General features: G+C 42.0%; 1 protein-coding gene across 5 annotated transcripts in view; it reads left to right on the top strand.

The window, feature by feature from the left end:
- Positions 1-3,283, top strand: part of CBFB (core-binding factor subunit beta) — a 63,810-nt gene extending 60,527 nt beyond the window's left edge. For all 5 annotated transcript variants that reach the window (XM_042852321.2, XM_005306278.4, XM_005306277.4 and 2 more), the window contains one exon: positions 1,014-3,283. In XM_042852321.2, coding sequence (XP_042708255.1) covers positions 1,014-1,082 — 69 coding nt within the window. In that variant the 3' untranslated portion in view covers positions 1,083-3,283. The remainder of the gene's footprint in view (positions 1-1,013) is intronic.
- The last annotated feature ends 16,660 nt before the right edge of the window (positions 3,284-19,943 follow it).

Below are 19,943 nucleotides of genomic sequence, written 5' to 3' on the forward strand. Positions count from 1 at the left end.
GCAGCTTCTATTCTCACTTTGGTTCAATTTCTGTATGTGGGTAGTAGGGGAGATTGTGAGACAAGATGAGCTGCATTGTCACCAATGTGTGGCTGGCACTAGCTCTGCATTATTGTCTGAGCAAGATGATGCAGTCACTTGGCTTTCCGAATGGTTGTCAGTTAAGGCATGGATAAAAAGGTCAGCAGAAGCTCAAGTCAGACAAGAGGGAGGTGATGCTGGTGGGTAGGGGATGAATTTACAGGAAATAGCAGGGTTGATATTTGCATCTCCAATTAAAGGAATGTTTACATCTTTTTAAAATGAGGGGTGCAATTTTTTGGGTGCAAAGAGACTACATAAAGGTCTGTCCTCGGGCGCATACTTATGCATGCCTTAGTTACCTCCAGATTGTATTATTGCAACATGCTTTCCATAGGGCTGCACTTGAAGACATCTAGACAATTCATTTTTTGACAGAATGCTGCCATTTGCCTACTTGGTGCAAGTTTATTGTAACTGTGCTCTGTAGATTTCACTGTCCTCTAGTTGCCTTCTAAGAACAATGCAAGGTGTTGAATTGGATCTATGAAGCCTTAGATGGTTGGACTCTGTACTATATTTCGTAACCACTCTGCTACCTCTGACCTCTCCCATCTGCTGAAATAAATTAAGTAGAAATTTAACAGTCCTTAGATTTGAACATCAGGAACTTGTGCCGCAGCATTTTCAGTGTAGGGTCTTCTACTCCAGAGTGCCCTTCCTCTGCTGGTCCATCAAAACCAGAGCCAGACCTTCAAAGGATTGTGTGAAGTCTTGCTTTTACTCAGGGTTTTTCACAAAGGTGGGGGATTAAGTAGGGGGTATTGATGGTATTTTTGTATTTATAGTATGTATTTAACAGTTTGAAGTGTAAATTTCGTGTCGTGGAATTATTTGTGGTCATAAGCTTGTAATTAATGCATTTAAAAAATCAACTAAATTGATATTTCCAAACCATTCCTTTGACCTTGAATATATATTTATTAATACAGGCAAGAAGACAACAAGACCCTAGTCCTGGATCTAACCTAGGAAGTGGTGATGACCTCAAACTGCGTTAATCAACAGCAGCAGCAGACATGCCATGGGTCTGCGCATATGCATTGCTTATACTTGGCAAAAGATTAAATAAAAGACCAGAAACTGTGATAACTGGGTTACTATGGTCTGTTTCCTGACCTGCGGCAGTCACAACCAGCATGAACTGCCATGGTTTGCACTATGTTTATGTTACAATATCTGCATTTCCTATTGTAAGCATGTAGCCAGTGGCAATTTGAGATTGTTTTTCTATGCAAGCTTATTTTTGTTGGCACTATTTTAGTGAAATGGAAATTTAAGCAGCTATAAACCATTTTTCTCAACTGTCATAAAAAAATTGTCACTTAAAAATAGGTCAAGACATTGCAGATTACAATTTTTTTTGGTTTTGGTAAATTGCTGGAAGCCAAGGCTTTCCAAGCTTAATTTTTTTATATGGGCTTTTGGAAGTTTTGGTTGTCATTATTGTGCTCCTGCTCTATTTTAGATATGCATTCTTGTCTTTTTTGCAATTTTCTTTATCTTCAAAATTTGCAAGACATTTTAAAGACTGCTGACATTTTTTGCATTATTTACGAGCTAAACCCAGTAGCACAGAGCTGTCAATCAACTTTCTAACATGCATGTATGTTTGTTAAAGTTGCAATATCCTTTTAACTGCTAGCAATTCATTGGTTCCATTTTTTAAAATAAAATGTTTTAAAAATATTTTTGATGTCAGTGCATTCTGCCCCAGAATCTAACCTAGTTTCTATTCTGTACTAAATGAGTTTGGGTGGTTAATATAGCCCTGTATATAGTACCTACTGAGACTCCAAGGAAGTTGCAGGCTGGCTTCTGTTTTATTCAGGGATTTTTTTAAATAGTTCTGGAAAGGGATATTGCAACTTCACGATTGGATTTGACAGCATGTTAAACTGGGGACAAAGGTGATCAGCTGCAATGGTGATATTGTATTAAAAATAATGTTTAAGATATCTGCTTTAAGTGTATTTTATATCTTATGCTTTTTGTAAATTTATGCTGAATGATGAAAGGAGAGATTTGGGGTTGTGTGTAGAATCTCTCAAACTGTCCATAGGACACTTTCTTTTATTAAATCATCTACATATAAAACTAATTTACAGTATATATGGCTTTTTCCAACAGGGTAAGATTTGGGATGGATTCATTTGTATGAATAATTTTTGTAAACAGGCTTATTCCCAACTTTCCATCAACGTCCATTACTTTAAAGAAACAACTGGAAACAGCAGTGTCATTTGGCATTGTTTGAAGCTGATGCTTTCTGTATAGCTTAATTAATTTTGTCATTTGAAGTAATCTTGAATAATAAAATGCTGACGCTAGACCACTTATTTTAAAGAAAAATTATGGTTTCATGATGAATTTTGAAAATGAACTGAAATTGTTTATGATTAGGATCATTAAATATTTATTTTTATATGGCACCCTTACTGATGGCAAAACATTTGAATTGAAATTAGACAAGGTCTTGCAAAACTATAAACAAATAATGGAAACGTGAACGGGACTCCTTGTATGTTAATACCATGAATATTTAACAGTTCGCTAAAACAGTTATCTGTAACTGCTGTGACAACATCATAAAATGGAAATACTTTGATATTGATACATACATTTAAATTTGGCTAATCTGACAGATAAGGTTTCACATTCTTTGTGGCTCATGTTATTTTTCCTCTTCTCTTCCCTGAAGAAGCATTTTTTTCTGAAAAGCTTCTGTAATGTGATATTTAAGGTACCCATCGTTCTAGTCCTGGATCCGCTCTGCATCCCCTGTATTTTCGATGGAATAGCATGAAGATTTATTTTACATAATTTTCCTAATGGTTTCAGATCATGGTTCCAAACCATAAGTACACAGGAAATTATACTGTCAGATCTAAACATTACTATCTTTGTGTAAATACTGAACTTTCCCTCTCATCATTTAGCATTGTGCTGCTTACTATATCTTAATGCTGGCATTAAGATCAGAAACCCTTACCCTCTGCTGGTTAGTGCAGACTTTTTAAAATACGTTTTAAGTTATTGATGCAATTTGATATTTTTCATAATTTCTATTTAAACAGAAGTTGCATCATCCTTTCTTGAATTCGTCTCCTTTAAGAGTTGCCTTAAGCTACAGGATTGCTTTTGCTACCTTTTGTGTTGTATGTTTAACTTTCATAATAAACTTCGATGTAGTGAAAACAAATGGCTGTCAGTTTTATTTCTGACCATTCTAGTGATCGACGCTAACAGGTTTTGTTTCCAAACTGCTGTCATTTGTCATTTCCAAACTTACTGTCCATTTTAAAAGCAACAGTGACATCCAGTGGTCGTTTCATCTAATCCTAAAATTCCCTTTTAGCACTGATATTCCAAAAATATTAAAGATTCCCAAAGTACTTACAATAACGGTAAGGGGACGCTGTCAAGGTTGAAAATTTGACTGATTTTTCTTGAAAGGGGTTTTTTGCATGTAGTTTGACAACCAGTTTTACTCTAACCATATATACTACAACTTCAGACAATGGTAAATAATTTTTTAAAACACCATGACTTTTTACAATCCAGCAAAAAGCTCTGCACACACATAACAGACCATTTGCATGCATATTTTTGTATGAACCATTAATCCATACTTCCAAATTCAGTGGCTTTAAAAAAACCAAAACCTTCCAGCTTGCAGGATCCATTTGAAAAAGTAGTACAGTGCCCTAGGAGAATCTGGAAGTTTAAAGGCCAGAGAGAGAGAGAGGCTCTACAGCCTGGTGCATGGGGCATTCAGCTGGGAGATGGAAGACCCAAGTTCCTGCACCAGCTCCAGTGATTATGTAATCGGCATTGCCAACCCCAAATGTTCAAAAATCATGATTTGGGGGCTTTTTTTATTTACCTTCTATTTGAGTGTTTAGGGTACACTGGGGTCACATTTTGAAGCTTTCTCCACAGCCACGAGGGCTAGAAACTTTTCCTTTAAAAGTGAAGGCTGAAATCACACATCCATTTGACCTCAGGGGCTGGGGCTTTAAGGGAAACAATAATTATCATGAGATTTGTGACAAAATCATGAGTTGGCAACACTGTAATTATTATCCCATTGCCTGGTGGTTAGGGCAAGGGAGACGCAGCGTCAAATCTCTTCCCCACATCAGGTAGAGGCGGGAATTGAGCCTGGGTTTCCCACATCCCAGGTGAATGCTCTAACCACTGGGCAAAAGCTTATACGGGAACATTCTCCTCTTTGGCATTTTGTGAATCTAGTCCTTTGAAAACAATGTTTTGGCTTGAACAAAATTTTTCAGATCTTTCACATTCTGTTCAATCAGAACCAAATTGTATTATTTTTAACTGCCAGTGAGCCCCCCCTCTCCTCTCCATCAATCATTTGCTCAGCTTTAGTAAGGACACACAATGTTGTTCATGTGTAAAGCTGTCTAATTCCTGCTTTAAGTGACAATCTCAATGCATCCTCAACTATGGAGTGAAATTTGGTATATTTCAGAGTAGCAGCCATGTTAGTCTGTATCCGCAAAAAGAAGAACAGGAGTACTTGTGGCACCTTAGAGACTAACAAATTTATTAGAGCATAAGCTTTCGTGGACTACAGCCCACTTCTTCGGATGCATATAGAATGGAACATATATTGAGGAGATATATATACACACATACAGAGAGCATAAACAGGTGGGAGTTGTCTTACCAACTCTGAGAGGCCAATTAATTAAGAGAAAAAAACTTTTGAAGTGATAATCAAGCTAGCCCAGTACAGACAGTTAAGAAGTGTGAGAATACTTACAAGGGGAGATAGATTCAATGTTTGTAATGGCTCAGCAAACTAGACACAATCAACTCGGGTTTGAATAAGGACTTGGAACGGCTGAGCCATTACAAACATTGAATCTATCTCCCCTTGTAAGTATTCTCACACTTCTTAACTGTCTGTACTGGGCTAGCTTGATTATCACTTCAAAAGTTTTTTTCTCTTAATTAATTGGCCTCTCAGAGTTGGTAAGACAACTCCCACCTGTTTATGCTCTCTGTATGTGTGTATATATATCTCCTCAATATATGTTCCATTCTATATGCATCCGAAGAAGTGGGCTGTAGTCCACGAAAACTTATGCTCTAATAAATTTGTTAGTCTCTAAGGTGCCACAAGTACTCCTGTTCTTCAAATTTGGTATATGTAGCCTACCCTTTGGATGTTCTACTGTACGTAGAAGATCCACTGGCAAGTTTCCTGCAGGAGGATGTCAAAAGCTGTCCTAATGCAGGTCTGAGATGTGTAGGGGGAAAAAGGCCAGTTTTGTTCCCAAAAGCAGAAAATAGGGCTGGTGATATTACTACTCGGGGCAGGAGGAAGAATACTGGTTTTGGAGGTCTTGAACAATTTCTCCATCTGAAAAAGCAAAGGTTACTGGTTAATCAGATAGTTTTTCTCTTTCCATGTTAGAGGTCTTACCAGTCACTACACCTTCCTGCTCTGAGAGAGTTAAGAATGATTGGTTACTAGTCTATTTACTTGTTTGTAGTTTGTAAATGTATAGTGCCGTATTTTCCTTTGAAGGGAGTGGCAGTTTAAACACCTGGCCCTGTGTGATCTTACTTCACCTAACCACCTTTTAATTAGGCTATTAGTAAAATTGCTCTTTGTCAATGAAAACAATGAACTGTTCTTCTGTGAATTATACTATCCTTTACATGATGATGATCTTCAATTTCCTTTAAATGAAGAACTCAGAAGTAAATGGGGGGGACTAGTTTTGGAAAGAGTCCAAGAATACTTAGATAATCCAATACAAAACCAATTTTCAGATGATGTCACATAGTCTGTCGCGTACTTACGTCTCTTTCCAGTTTGTTTTCTTGCTGCATAAATTTGGGACACTATCCTGTGTATTTAATAGTCTATCCTATTTTTATGTGGGGGCAATTTATTTAACTAACTCATTAATTTTACCATTTATTAATGTAAATTATTTGTAAAAAAACGACAGTCCTGTGGCACCTCATAGACTAACAGACATATTGGAGCATGCGTCTGATGAAGTGGGTATTCACCTGTTAAAGCTTATGCCCAAATAAATCTGTTAGTCTTTAAGGTGCCACCAGACTCCTTGTTGTTTTTGTAGATACAGACTAATACGGCTACCCCCTGATGCTAGTCTATAAGGTGCCACAGGACTCTGTTGCTTTTTACAGATCCAGACTAACACGGCTACCCCTCTGATACTTGTAAATTATTTGCATCCTAAATGCAGAATCCAGAAAATGAGTTGCAGGAAATGTGTGTGTAAATGTAACTAATGCAGTATCACTATAAGTTTTCTGCGCTATTATTCTCATCCCTTATTTTGGATCTTTGTCCTGCAATTTGACCAATGACAATTTGAGATGTACATAGTGAAGCATAAATAAGCCACTGCACAGCTTGGAACTGCTTGGGCTAACCTTTTTTAAAAAACATTTTAGTTAATGGCTTTAACAATTAGAAACTAATATTACAGACTTCCATAACCTCCCCCTTCACACATTTCAAACTGACAGGTTAACTGTCAGCTAACACATAGCCATTAATAGAAATCTTGGAGCAGATGGACATGCTTTAAATCCCTTTCCAGATGAGCATCAAAATGAAAAATCCAAACATTTGCATGCTGGGAGTGCGGGGAGTTTCAATGAAAAAGGTAAGAATATTCTTGATGGGACCAGAGCCAAAGCCCATTGAAGTCAATGGCAGTCTTTCGATCGGGTCCTATCCGAGTTCTATGTGTGAGTTCAGGAGAAGGCTCTAGTTAGTCAAGTAGTGGGTGATAACTCAATGTCTTGGTTGTTGGAGGCATTTGGCTTTTAGTCTCCTGCCTCAGTACACATCTGTGGCACGTGGCTGATACTGATACTTTTAGTAACCTGCATATTTTAAGACTGATTCAGACTTTCTGCTCCTTGTGCTGCCAATGGGGACCAAGTGCTGCTTTTTCATTCTTGCTCAGAAAGATCTCAGAGGGAAAGCATGAACTAATTGTTTGTATGTGACAAATTAGCTGGAGACAGGTGAAATGGATTTAAAGGAAGGAGCCAGATGAAGTGGATTCTGCCATCTGTTTAAACACACAGGTTTAGCAATAAGTTTTCTTACAGACTTATTCACCACAGGAAATGAGACGATGCCCATATGGCATCTAGATATAAAAATCCTAAAGGATGGAAACTGGTGATTTGCAAAGAAAAGAAATGCAGGAGTTGCTTCTTAGCATCAAATATTTCTTCCCCTTTGTATTTGCGAGTAAATTATTTGAGCTCAACAACTATCCTATGTGCTGTCGGACTGGACGTGATTTCAATAGATCTATCATATGCAAGAGAAAAAGTGAGCTGATGGCTTCTTCCACACTGATTCCTCAGCCTCCTTCCCAGCCCCCCTTACCCTGACACCTCAGTGGGCCCATATACTGTAGGAGATCTATTCAAAGCATGGCAATTACAACTTATCATCTTCGTTCTAACCTCTAAATCATCATAGTTCAGAGTAATTGCCCTAGTAGTCTCCCTTCATTGGTCAGCAAGGGAACCCACTCCCAGACTTGTGGCCTCTCCGGGTATTGCCTCTCTTGGGTGGAGATAGGCATCTCTCCCCTTACTGCCCAGGGTAGTTTCAGGCTCCACAGCTCCCTGGCTGTACTGTGACTTTTCCCAGCAAAAGATAGACTGCCTAAATAGGCCAGCTTCATTTCTCTCCTCAGAGGTGGTCTATGGTGTAACTGCTACAGCTGTCCGCCACCACATTTCTGTATCTAAGCAAGAGGATTTATTCTTAAGGTAGAAAGGATTACACCTCTGCCCCAATATAACGCTGACCTTGGGAGCCAAAAAATCTTACCACGTTATAGGTGAAACCGTGTTATATTGAACTTGCTTTGATCTGCCGGAGCGCGCAGCCCCCTCTCCCCCCGGAGCGCTGCTTTACCACGTTATATCCGAATTCATGTTATATCAGGTCGCGTTATATCTGGGTAGAGGTGTATATAGAAAATATATTAAAAACAATAAAAGAACCTACACGTATGCTAATAAGCTTCCCAGAGATCACTGGCCACATTGACAAGGGCTCTGGGTGGTGATTTGTCCTTCTAGCCTTTCCCTAAGATTGGGGCACCCTTAGACCAGAAGTCCTGTCTATTTGCTGGATCAGTTTAAAACCCGCTTATTCATCCAAATTTCTTTGTCTCTTGGTCCCTGGGGAATCAAGTTTGAACTAGTATAGCAGACCGCTTCAGACGGTGGTGTTTCTCTGGAGATGTTACAACCTGTGTGAATTTCCCTAATCACCATGATGCTGTTCTTTTCTTTACTCTCCCAGTGGAAATACATAAAGTTCCTGAACAACACAGAGACAATTTCATTTCTAATACAATGGACTCCAAAGATATTAAAACTCAATAAGGTTTGTCCAGGCTATTATAGGATACTGTCAATCTGTCACAATTGGTCAAACGAAAAAAAAATACTCAAGTTATTGAAAAATGCAGTTTTATGCAATTACGCTGGTGGTACAAAACATCATTAGTTATTTTTGAGATAATAAAAAGTAGTTCTACTGTATTTGGGTTAATGCCAGCAATTTATTTTGGGATAGAGGGTGTGTAGAGAACAGAACATAACGGCCATACTGGCTCAGAGCAGTGGTCCATCATTCTAGCCCAATATCCTGTCTCTGATGCTGGCCAGTTCCAGTTGCTTTATAGGGAATGAACAGAACAAGACAATTATGAGTGTTATCCCCTGTTAGCCAGTCGCAGCTTCTGAAAGTTAGAGGCTTATTGGCACCCAGAGCATGGAGTTGTATCTCTGACCATCTTGACTAATAGCGATTGATGGACCTATCCTCCATTAGGTTATCTAATACCCAGTTATACTTTTGGCCTTCACAACATCGCATAGGAACAAGTGCTGCAGGGTGACTGTGCATTGTGTGAAGAAGTACTTCCTTGTGTATGTTTAAACTGCTGCCTATTAATTTCATCGAGTGGTTGCTGGTTCATGTGTCACATGAAGGGGTAAATAACACTTCCTTATTCATGTTCTCCACACCTTCATATTATAGACATCTATTGTATCCCCCCTTAGTCATCTCTATTCTAAACTGAACAGTCCCAGTCTTATTAATCTCTCATATGGAAACTGTTCCAGCCCCCTAATCATTTTTGTTGCCCTTCTCTGTACCTTTTCCAATTCAAATATATCTTTTTTTGAGATGGACTGACCAGAATTGCATTCAGTAGTCAAGAGGTGGGTATACCAGGGATTTATAGTTGCATTATTATATTTTTCTGTTTTATTAACGGTCTCCTTACAAATGATTCCTAATGTTCTGTTAGCTTTTTTTCACAGTTGCTGTACATTGAGCGGATGTTTTCAGAGAACTAGCCACCATGACTAGAAGATCTCTTCCTTGAGAATTAACAGCTAATTTAGACCCCATTATTTTGTATAGTTGGGATTATTTTTTCTAGTGCACGATAATTTGCATTTATCAACATTGAATTTCATCTGCCATTTTGTTGACCAGTCACCCAGTTTTGTGAGATCCCTTTGTAACTCTTTGCAGTCATCTTTGAGTAACTTTGTCATCTGCAGATTTTGCCATCTCACTGTTCACCCCCTTTTCCAGATTATTTATAAACAGCAGAGGTCCCAGTATAGATTCTTAGAGGATCCAGCAATTTATCTCTCTCCATTCTTATATATTCTTATATATTTTGTATATAGAAAGATGGTTACTTTTTCCATATAAGGAGGGGTGTAAACATCAGGACCCCCACCCTATATCTTAGGTAAGTCATCTTTCCTAACTAAACGCTTCCCGTATCTTCAGTTGGAGATGATGATCTTCACTTTCTGTCCTAATTTTTCCACCACTCTCTGTTTCTAACAGCAGCTGTGTTCCACCCCAGAAATGGCCCACTGGGCAGTGCACCTCTCTTCACAGGATTATGGTAACGTTTTATTTGTTGGTAGATGTAAGTGCTTTAAGATCCTCTGACAAAAGGCTCTTTAGAATTGTGAAGTGTTGGGATTAATGGCTTGCACTGCTGAAAGGGGCCAGACAATATTAGCCTCCACAATTATACAGAAATTCTCTCTTACGTACTTACATGGTTTCTGTTATCATAGTATCTGAGCATCTTGCCATTTTTGATGTCTTTATCCTCACCCAGAGTTGGCTGTATTATTATCCCCATTTCGCAGCTAGGGATTAGCTCTCAGGGCACACGGAATCCTGTGGTGAGCAGGGAATTGAGCCAAGGTCACCCACATTCCAAGCTAGCACCATAAACAATGCACCATCTCACTCACTGGGCCAAGATTTTAAAAAAGAAACTTCATGTTTAGATTTCCACCCAGCCGGATGTTCCACAGTGCTGAACACCCAGCCCCTCCTATTAAAGTTAGTGTTTCCCACTCTTGAAATTCAGGCCATTTATTTAGACACCTAACTATAGCCAGTCTTTGAAAGCCTTGGCCCACAGTTACTCCCTGGCTGTGCCAGGCTTTGTGGAGGAAGGCTATCTGGGTATCAGGTCTGGGTTACGCTGCCTTCCAGCCAACCTAGCTGATTTAAAATAAACTGATTAAAAGCAAAGGTAGCAGAAAAATAGAAACTGTACACAGCTGTTGGAAGTTCTTTAAAATATTCTTTAATCTAAAGATGCCATCCAATAAAAAAGAGAGGGAAGATTTAAAGCCTGAGCTTGCAAGCTGGGTTCTGGCATTGACAGCTGATAACCTTTAAGCGAGCACTTTGTTTATGATTGGAGGATGTTCATGTGTGAAAGACAGCATCTTGCAACTGCAGTTTCTCTGGGATGGTTAGGAGTTCACTCCAGGAGTTAGTGGAGAGAAGAAGGGAAGAATTGGCAAGCCGTGTTTTTTGCATTTCTAGGTTTTTTTCAGTTGGGTTCATCATTGTAACTCATAGGTGCAATATTCAGTTAATATTTCATACAGTCCTGGCAACATGGGCTGATTCTTGTCTCCCTGAAGCTCAGGTAGGAGGATGGGAAAGTTTATTCATAGCTTGATGCACATCACTGGGTTTCTTTCTCTCCCCCCCCCCACCCCTCCTCCTGCCCCACCTCCATTCCCCTTTTTTTTCTTATCCAGGATTTGGAGATGTCACTTGCCTGTCTTTCTCCCCTGGATGTGTTTGTCATTTTCCAACCAGATACAGACAGTGATGTTGGAATAAGAGTGATTGAATTATTTGTGGTGGGCTGAATAAGATCTACTGGGAAGAGTCTGTAGAACATTTGTGATGCACAGATCTGTACAAATGTGTTAAACTCATTGTTAGACTCTGCCTAAGTGCAACATAGGATCCTTAAAAATCCTGATTCTGCACTCAGCTGCATGGGGTAAATCAGTTTCACACATACTGAATGGGAAGAGACTGTCTAGAAAGGAGTATGGCAGAAAGGGATCTAGGGGTTATAGTGGACCACAAGCTAGATATGAGTCAACAGTGTGATGCTATTGTAAAAAAAGCAAACACGATTCTGGGATGTATTAACAAGTGTGTTGTGAGCAAAACACGAGAAGTCATTCTTCCGCTCTACTCTGCGCTGGTTAGGCCTCAACTGGAGTATTGTGTCCAGTTCTGGGCACCGCATTTCAAGAAAGATGTGGAGAAATTGGAGAGGGTCCAGAGAAGAGCAACAAGAATGATTAAAGGTCTTGAGAACATGACCTATGAAGGAAGGCTGAAAGAATTGGGTTTGTTTAGTTTGGAAAAGAGAAGACTGAGAGGGGACATGATAGCAGTTTTCAGGTATCTAAAAGGATGTCATAAGGAGGAGAGAGAAAACTTGTTCACCTTCGCCTCTAAGGATAGAACAAGAAGTAATGGGCTTAAACTGCAGCAAGGGAGGTTTAGGTTGGACATTAGGAAAAAGTTCCTAACTGTCAGGGTGGTTATATACTGGAATAAATTGCCTAGGGAGGTTGTGGAATCTCCATCTCTGGAGATATTTAAGAGTAGGTTAGATAAATGTCTAACAGGGATGGTCTAGACAGTATTTGGTCCTGCCATGAGGGCAGGGGACTGGACTTGATGACCTCTCGAGGCCCCTTCCAGTCCTAGAATATCTGAATCTATGAAGTCAATAGAGTGACAATGGTGTAAAACCCAGTATAGGTGAGAATGCAATCAGGCCAGGGTGTGTGTTTCTGTTTCAACAGGAGTACTCACAAGAAACAGCAGCATCAATTACTTAGCAATCTTTTTTTTTTTTTATTATTTAACAACAATTTCAAATTTGTCAGAGGAGCTAAGTCAATTAATGCCTTTTGCATGCTATTTGGTATTACATTACGCACCTAAGATGATCAAATAATTCTGGCTTCTTGTTTATTATCAGTGGCCTGCTAGATCTAATTTAGCTTACACAATATCATCCAGAGGGGTGTGTGCGCGCAAGAGGGAGACACCAACCAACACACCCCAAACTGGAATTCGTACAGACAGGTGACGGATGTGGTATCAGACTAGTAAAGCTGGGGCAGCCCGTTGAGCTACCTGCTGGAACACTTACGTGCCAGCAGAGATTCCCCCAATGTAGATGACATTCAGATTTTGCTGGGGTGTGACGTTTTGGGGCTCATCCAGGCCAATAAGGGGGTTGGTCACTGTCTGTCTTGTAACCTTGAGTGTCTTGTGGCTGTGCAACTTTGGTCCAGATCTCTGATTCCAGCATCCTGCCAGCAGCCCATAAGCTTCACCCAGGCTTGCCTGACCCAATTACTCCTTGCAGGCTGACCTTAGTATCCTTCCAGCCCCCAATTCCCCCCAAAATCATCCTACTGCAGGGACCAGTCCCTCTCACTGGACCCTCCTAGAGAAAGGGTTTGGTTCGCTGCCTTTACCGAGACAAACAGTCCAAGCTGTCAGCTTTCGGGAAGCACACGCTTTATTTAACTTACGCAGCCCTGATGATTTATAAGGAACACCCAACAAATTTATGAACAGAGGAGCTTGGACGAAGTGATGCCAAGTGAGAGAAAAAGGTAGAGATGGTTACAAGCCAATAAAAGTGGGGGAAAAAACTCATCTAAAATCTTTGTTCAAGATGGTTTCTCTCACCCCTAGTCTCCTTTCCAGCCGTTGCTGGCCAGACCAGGACCCATCACAGAGACCAAATGGCTTGGTTTCTTGGTTTCTCCATAAAGATGGAGAGTCTCTGTGTTCCTTATATCCCCAAAGGGATGTCTTTGTTGTACATGTTAGGAAGGCCTGCTGGAGAATCTGTCTCCTGTCTGTCTCTGGGATACAGGAGCCATCTTGATTGTTTTAGGCTCAGACTAATGCCCACTGGTTCATCTCAGTGGCTTTTTTTTTTTTTACTGGTAATATATCAAATGAGGTAAACCCACGTTCCTTTGTCTAGAACAGGCCTGTTTATCACCTTTACCTAGGCTAGGCTGTCTGGTCTTAAACATGTTCTAGTGACATCATCAGAGGGAATCCCTAACGTCACATATACCATTGACACATGCACTTTGCAATGATATTAATGACCAGCGGGGTATTCGCTTTCATATGGTACCTCACAAGGCATATTTCATACAAATATTATTGCAGAAGTGTATAGGGTGTGAATTCAGGGGACCTAGATTCACATGGGTACAATGTGCCTGGCCCTCTGAGCTGGGGGGTGGAGAGGGAAGAGGCAGTGATCTCCACTGGAGGGCACTGCCTTGGAAGTCAGGAGACCTGATCTTTTTCTGGCTCTGTAACTGACCTGACAAGTCACATCCCTTCTCTGTGTCTGTTTCCCTCCCGCCATTTATCTGTTATGTCAGTTCAGACTGTAAGCGTTTTAGGCAGGGACTCTCTCACTTAGCACCGTGGGGCCCTGATCTCCTCTGGGGCCTCTGGCTGCCGCAGTTATAAATAATGTGCCCAGAATAGCTTTTCGATGGTGGACCTCATGATGTAGTCATGGTATCAGATTTAGAGGAAGCTCTTGGCGGTACCTCTTGGTTCAGGATGAAATTCTCCCTAGATATCCGAAAGCCTGGAGAAGACTGGAGACACTCGGGCGGGGTGGGAGATTGCACAGAATGATACGTCATCTTCCCAGAGAGAGAGCAAAAAGCTCCCCTCCCTTCCCACTGAAAATAAAATGATTTGCATCCAAATCTAACCCTTCTCCCCTGGGACACCTGTGGCAGTGACAATGCTACTGCAAAAGGGAGGCAGTCTTAGAAACCATGCGGTTGCTTAAGTTCTCATTCCTGCACTGTGCAGAATGCAGCCTCTTACCTTTTAAGGCCACTGCACGGGTTACCCAGCAGCTTCCCGGTGCAATTTAAGTTGCTGGTTCTCCTCTATGAAGCCCCAGGTGTCCTGAGACCTGCGTAACTCTCCGGGCCTGCCAGTCTCCCTCCACCTGTCCCCAAGGCTGAACACTGGGAAGCTGGCAGTACAGCGTCCTTGCCGGAGCCTGTATGTCTCTGGAATTTCCTTCCTCTGGCGGCTCCATGAGAATCTGTTGCCTTTAACAGTTCTCCCTCCCCCCTCCCCCCCCCCCATGTAGTTTTCTCTTAATTGCAGGGTTCCCAGTCAGGTGTGTTTTGCGGGTTGGCAGGTAGCAGATGGCTTAGGGCAGAATGTGTTTAGTGATTAAGTGAAGTGTGTGCGTTGTTGTTGTTTTAACTTTAATGATGCTCAAGTAGAAGAGAAATGGGAGCCTACAAAAATCTTTGCAATAAACTAGCCTGTTATCCATCAACAGGTACATTGCTTTGCACACACTTCGACTCAAGGAGCTCAGTCTGTTAAGCTTAACAAAGAAGGTGATGGGTGACTTAATTGCAGTCCATAAGCACCTACCTTAGGGCTGGTCTACACTGGGGGGGGAGGGGTATCGATCCAAGATACGCAACTTCAGCTACACGAATAGCGTAGCTAAAGTCTAAGTATCTTGGATCGAATTACCTGGGGTCCACATGGCGCGGGATCGACAGCTGCGGCTCCCCCGTCGACTGCGCCACCGCCGCTCGCTCTGGTGGAGTTCCGGAGTCGACGGTGAGCGCATTCGGGGATCGATACATCGCGTCTTAATGAGAGGCGATCTATCGATCCCAGATAAATCGATTGCTACCCGCCAATACGGCGGGTAGTGAAGACGTACCCTGAGAAACAAAGATTTGCTAATAGAGGGCTCCTCAGTCTAGCAGACAAAGGTGTAACATGATCCAATGGCTGGAAAATGAAGCTAGACAAATTCAGCCTGGAAATAAGGCGTACATTTTTAATAGTGAGAGTAATGAATCATTGGAACAATTTAACAGGGGTCGTGGTGAATTCTCCATCACTAATAATTTTGAAATCAAGACTGGGTATTTTTCTAAGACATCTATTCTAGGAATTATTTGGGGGAAATTCTCTGACGTGTCTTATACAGGGGGTCAGACTAGACGATCACAATTCTCTCTTATGGCCTTGGAATCTATGACTCGATGATCCAGACAGAGCATCGTGCTAGTGAAATGGCAGAAATCAAGGAAGCATTTTCATACTAAACCTTTTGTTTCGGGTTCTTCACCCTTTCTGCTTGAATTTTCCTCTGAGCTCAGATTTCTCAGCCTCAGGTCAGACATGATTTTGTTGTTTGTTGTTGACAGTTTGCTAGGATTCGACTTCGCTATTGTTGAGCAACCTAGACGTGCAGAATTGATTCCTAAATACGCCGCAGCCACTATGGTATAAGCCCCCGTAACTGAACTACTTAACAGGATATTCCCACACAGAAGAGACATCCTCTTTTTAGTTCTGCTTTCAGTTATGTTTTGCAAAAGCACATCTTGTGTGACCACAAGGACACACTATCAGTTGGCTTGTGAAGCACGTGACTCACTTTCTAAAACGATTGTAACTTACAGTGCTGCTTTTTTCACAGGAGAACTAATCCAATTCATTTTAGGGTATGGACCTCCGCCACTGCGAACGTTGCCTTCTGGTTAGTAATGGAGCCCACTGTCTGGTCCAGTCTGGTTAAAGTGATAACACTTGGTAGAGCTGCTGTTCCTTTCACCAGGGGTCTCAAGTACTTTACAAAGGTTAAGCCCCATGACACCCTTGTGAAGTAGATACTATTATCCCCAATTTACCAAGACCAAGTGACTTTCCCGACGTCCTGCAGGGAATTGGTAAGAATAGAAACCCAGGAGTCTGCACTCTCAGTTCCTCGTTCTGACTGCACTTCCTTTGACAGTTTGAGTTGTCACATGGTGATTGATGATGTGTTGAGGATTTTCCATAAGTAATTGCAAGATAAGCTGTGAGGGGGAGCTGCTGGGTTGAACTCCATCAACAGAAATCATCACCAGTCCCCCACCATCATCCTGTCACCTCCAATAACTGACCCTGTGAGGCCACTGTTCAGCCACTCATCTGGTACTAGCAAGTCTCCAGTGTCAGCCAGGAACAATGGAAAATGTTCCAAAGAATTTGGAACATGAGGGGCTGCCAAGGAACTAAAATCACTAGATATGACGTTGACACTGTTTGCTGGCCCAGAATTAGGTGCCACGAGTGAGCAATGACTAGTGTGTTTAAAATTGCGGCAGTGAGGGAGATGATGCAAGAACTGAAGTTTGATGGAACGAGTGAATGATCTCAGATCTTGAGAGCATAATGCTGCAGAAAGCACTGAAGCCCCACAGCCATGCTTTCAGACTAAGCCAGCTCGAACAAACGCTTCCTTTCATTATTTAAAACCCATTCAAGGTTCAGAATTCCGTGACTTGGGGAAATGGTCTATATTTATGCTAGGCTCACAGATCTGAGAGAGTTGTGATTTGTCCAGGATTTTCAAAAGTGACTAGACCCTCCACTTCTGGGTGCCCCCATATCAGACACTTCTACGCGTCCTGATGTTCAGAAAGTGCGGAGCATCCACCCCTCTGAAAATCAGGCCCTTCTCCAGTATCTCGAGTTGTGCACCCCAAACGCACTTACGTGCTTTTGAAAATCTTTAACCACAAGCACTTTTACACTGGTCATTTAACTTTCCAGCGGGTCCCCTTAGATTCCTCATTACACGAACCCCCAGTTTCAGGGACACATCTTCTATTAGTACAGGAGACCTGAGGCCAAAATCTCTTCTGGGCATATTTTATTAGGTTATTCTGTCCTGCTCCTTCCCTTCCACCTTGAAAGAGCAGCTGTAACTTTGTAGATCTGCTCTACGCTGAAATGTATTTCTGGCCTAATTCAGTCATAAAACTGTAACCTATCTTGATTGAGAAGTACTTGTGGCACCTTAGAGATTAACAAATGTATTTGGGCATAAGCTTCCGTGGGCTAAAACCCACTTCATCAGATGCATGCAGTGGAAAATACGCATGCAGTGGAAAATACGCATGCATCCGATGAAGTGGATTTTAGCCCACGAAAGCTTATGCTCTAATAAATTTTAGTCTCTAAGGTGCCACAAGTACTCCTGTTCTTTTTGCTGATACAGACTAACACGGCTGCTACGCTGAAACCTATCTTGATGGGTGAGTGACCGGTGAAGTGAAAAGTCCAGCAGGTGCCATGCACTAGTTTAAAGAACGTGTGGTTTAAAGTTATTCTTTCGTACTACAGTAGAGTCATCCTTCCACAGCTTCCTAATCCAAGATTGAGGGGAAACCCTCTATGGTGATGCTAGGCAGCAGAAGTTGTGTTAGTCTGAGCTAGAGAGCCGGAGAAAACCACCAAGTGAATCTGAGTCCAGCAGTCTCAGTAAACCATCCACCTTACATTCATTACTAAAGTGCTGTGTCTTCCCTTCCATAACGTACCCTGCACAGAGCATGCTCCCATTGAAAAGCGAGAGTGAGGATTTTTAAAGTGGCAGGCTTTAAAAAAAGATACCAGGTGATCAGACACCATAGCGATAGCACATTAAATAGATTAGAGAGAGAAGAACTGTTCTCCCTTTCACCCCTCCCCTAGCAGTGCTAATATCCCACCCCACCGCTGAGTAAAATTCAGCACTTTAGCACCGAGTGCATGCAGCAAGGTAAGTGAGGGCTCAGCTGTCAGGGAGATGAATTGCACGGCCTAATACCGCAGGTCTATTCCAGTTAAGGGCTAGGGGTCTGTCTACGCAGCAGCTGGACAGTGTGGGACACAGCTTGGGTAGACATATGTGTGCTAGCTCCATTCAAGCTAGCATGCTAAAAATAGCCATGTGGCTGTGGCGGGGTGGGCTGCGGTGTCTATGCAGGGCTCAATTTGTAATGAAGGAGGTGCCGGGGCTCAAGCAATTGTTTTACTTTCATAACTGATGTGGTAAGCCCGGAGGCGCCAGGCCTACGAACTGCCAGGCCCGGAGACGCCGGGGCTATGAACTGCCAGGCCCGGAGGCGCCGGGGCTATGAACTGCCAGGCCCGGAGGCACCGGGGTTCAATCCTGGGACAAATTAAACACCGAGTCTGTGACAGTTTGAGCCATTCCTGGGCCCCATTTTCTCACTGCAGAATGTGAGCAACTCCCACTGAGTATTGCATGAGTTCAATGGGAGAACTGGGCAGCAGGGCGCGGATACTCTGAGATCAGCTGTGGCTGGCTCCAGTTCTTTTGGGGCTTGCTCATTGCTCTGTGTGCGCAAATGAAAAAGCCCCTGGATCCTGCAGCCACGAGCAGCATCTCTCCTCACGCTATGTTCACTATGAGATCTCAAAATTGACTGGCATAAGCATTATTTTGTTCCATGTCTTTGTTAGAGGAATCCAGAGAGGGGCAGCATTAGCTACCAAGTAATGAAGACTGTTGATTGTGACAAGAACAAATCTTGTGCTAGGAATATCTCTTGACTCACATTATGCTGTAACAAGTGCTTCAGATCGTTCTGCTTGTTATGGATAATAGTCCCCTTGAAAATCTTTCTTCGTTATTGTATTGATGATCTGCCCCTATTTTAATCTGCTATACTTAGTGTGATTGAACCAAAGACTCACTTGTGTGATTGCCCCGTTGCCTTGACTTTAATAGAGCTGTGACCGATGTGCATCGTCTCACTTGTGTTTAGATTTTGCATTTTGAACAGAGATTTCTTGTTTGCTAACCCTCACATTTATGGCATGGGTTGTGATCTACAGATCTCTGGAGCAACTTTGCTCACATGTTCTATCCATTTAACCTAATCTGCTCTATTATGGTAAAACCTCCCCTTTCTTTTCATTTCCTGCCCTTTTAAACAACTTTCTCCTGAAAAGTATTGATAAAGGCTAATTATTTGCAAGGAGACCAAAGCTTTTATTATAAGGGGTCCATTTCCTATAGAAACAATTCTTAAGTGGCTGTGGATATTTTATAAGTATCCTACCAGGTAGACTGGGTTGCTCATGAGACAGGTGATTAAGAATTTGGTTGAGTGCCCATTGAAAGGCCCCGCTGTCTTCAGTGGGTGTTGGGTTGGCCCTGAAATAGACCCTTTCATAGAAGATTAGGGTTGGAAGAGACCTCAGGAGGTCATCTAGTCCAATCCCCTGCTCAAAGCAGGACCAACCCCAACTAAATCGTCCCAGTCAGGGCTTTGTCAAGCCGGGCCTTAAAACCTCTAAGGATGGAGATTCCACCACCTCCCTAGGGAACCCATTCTAGTGCTTCACCATCCTCCTAGTGAAACAGAGTTTCCTAATATCCAGCCTAGACCTCCGCCACTGCAACTTGAGACCATTGCTCCTTGTTCTGTCATCTGCCACCACTGAGAACAGCCGAGCTCCATCCTCTTTGGAACCCCCCTTCAGGTTTGATCCTCTGCTCAACTCTGGCTTTGGTCACTTTACTGAAAGTTATCATCTGAGAACTATGTGG

This window comes from Chrysemys picta, chromosome 14 (genome assembly GCF_011386835.1).
Source record: "Chrysemys picta bellii isolate R12L10 chromosome 14, ASM1138683v2, whole genome shotgun sequence".
Taxonomy (NCBI): Eukaryota; Metazoa; Chordata; order Testudines; family Emydidae; genus Chrysemys; species Chrysemys picta.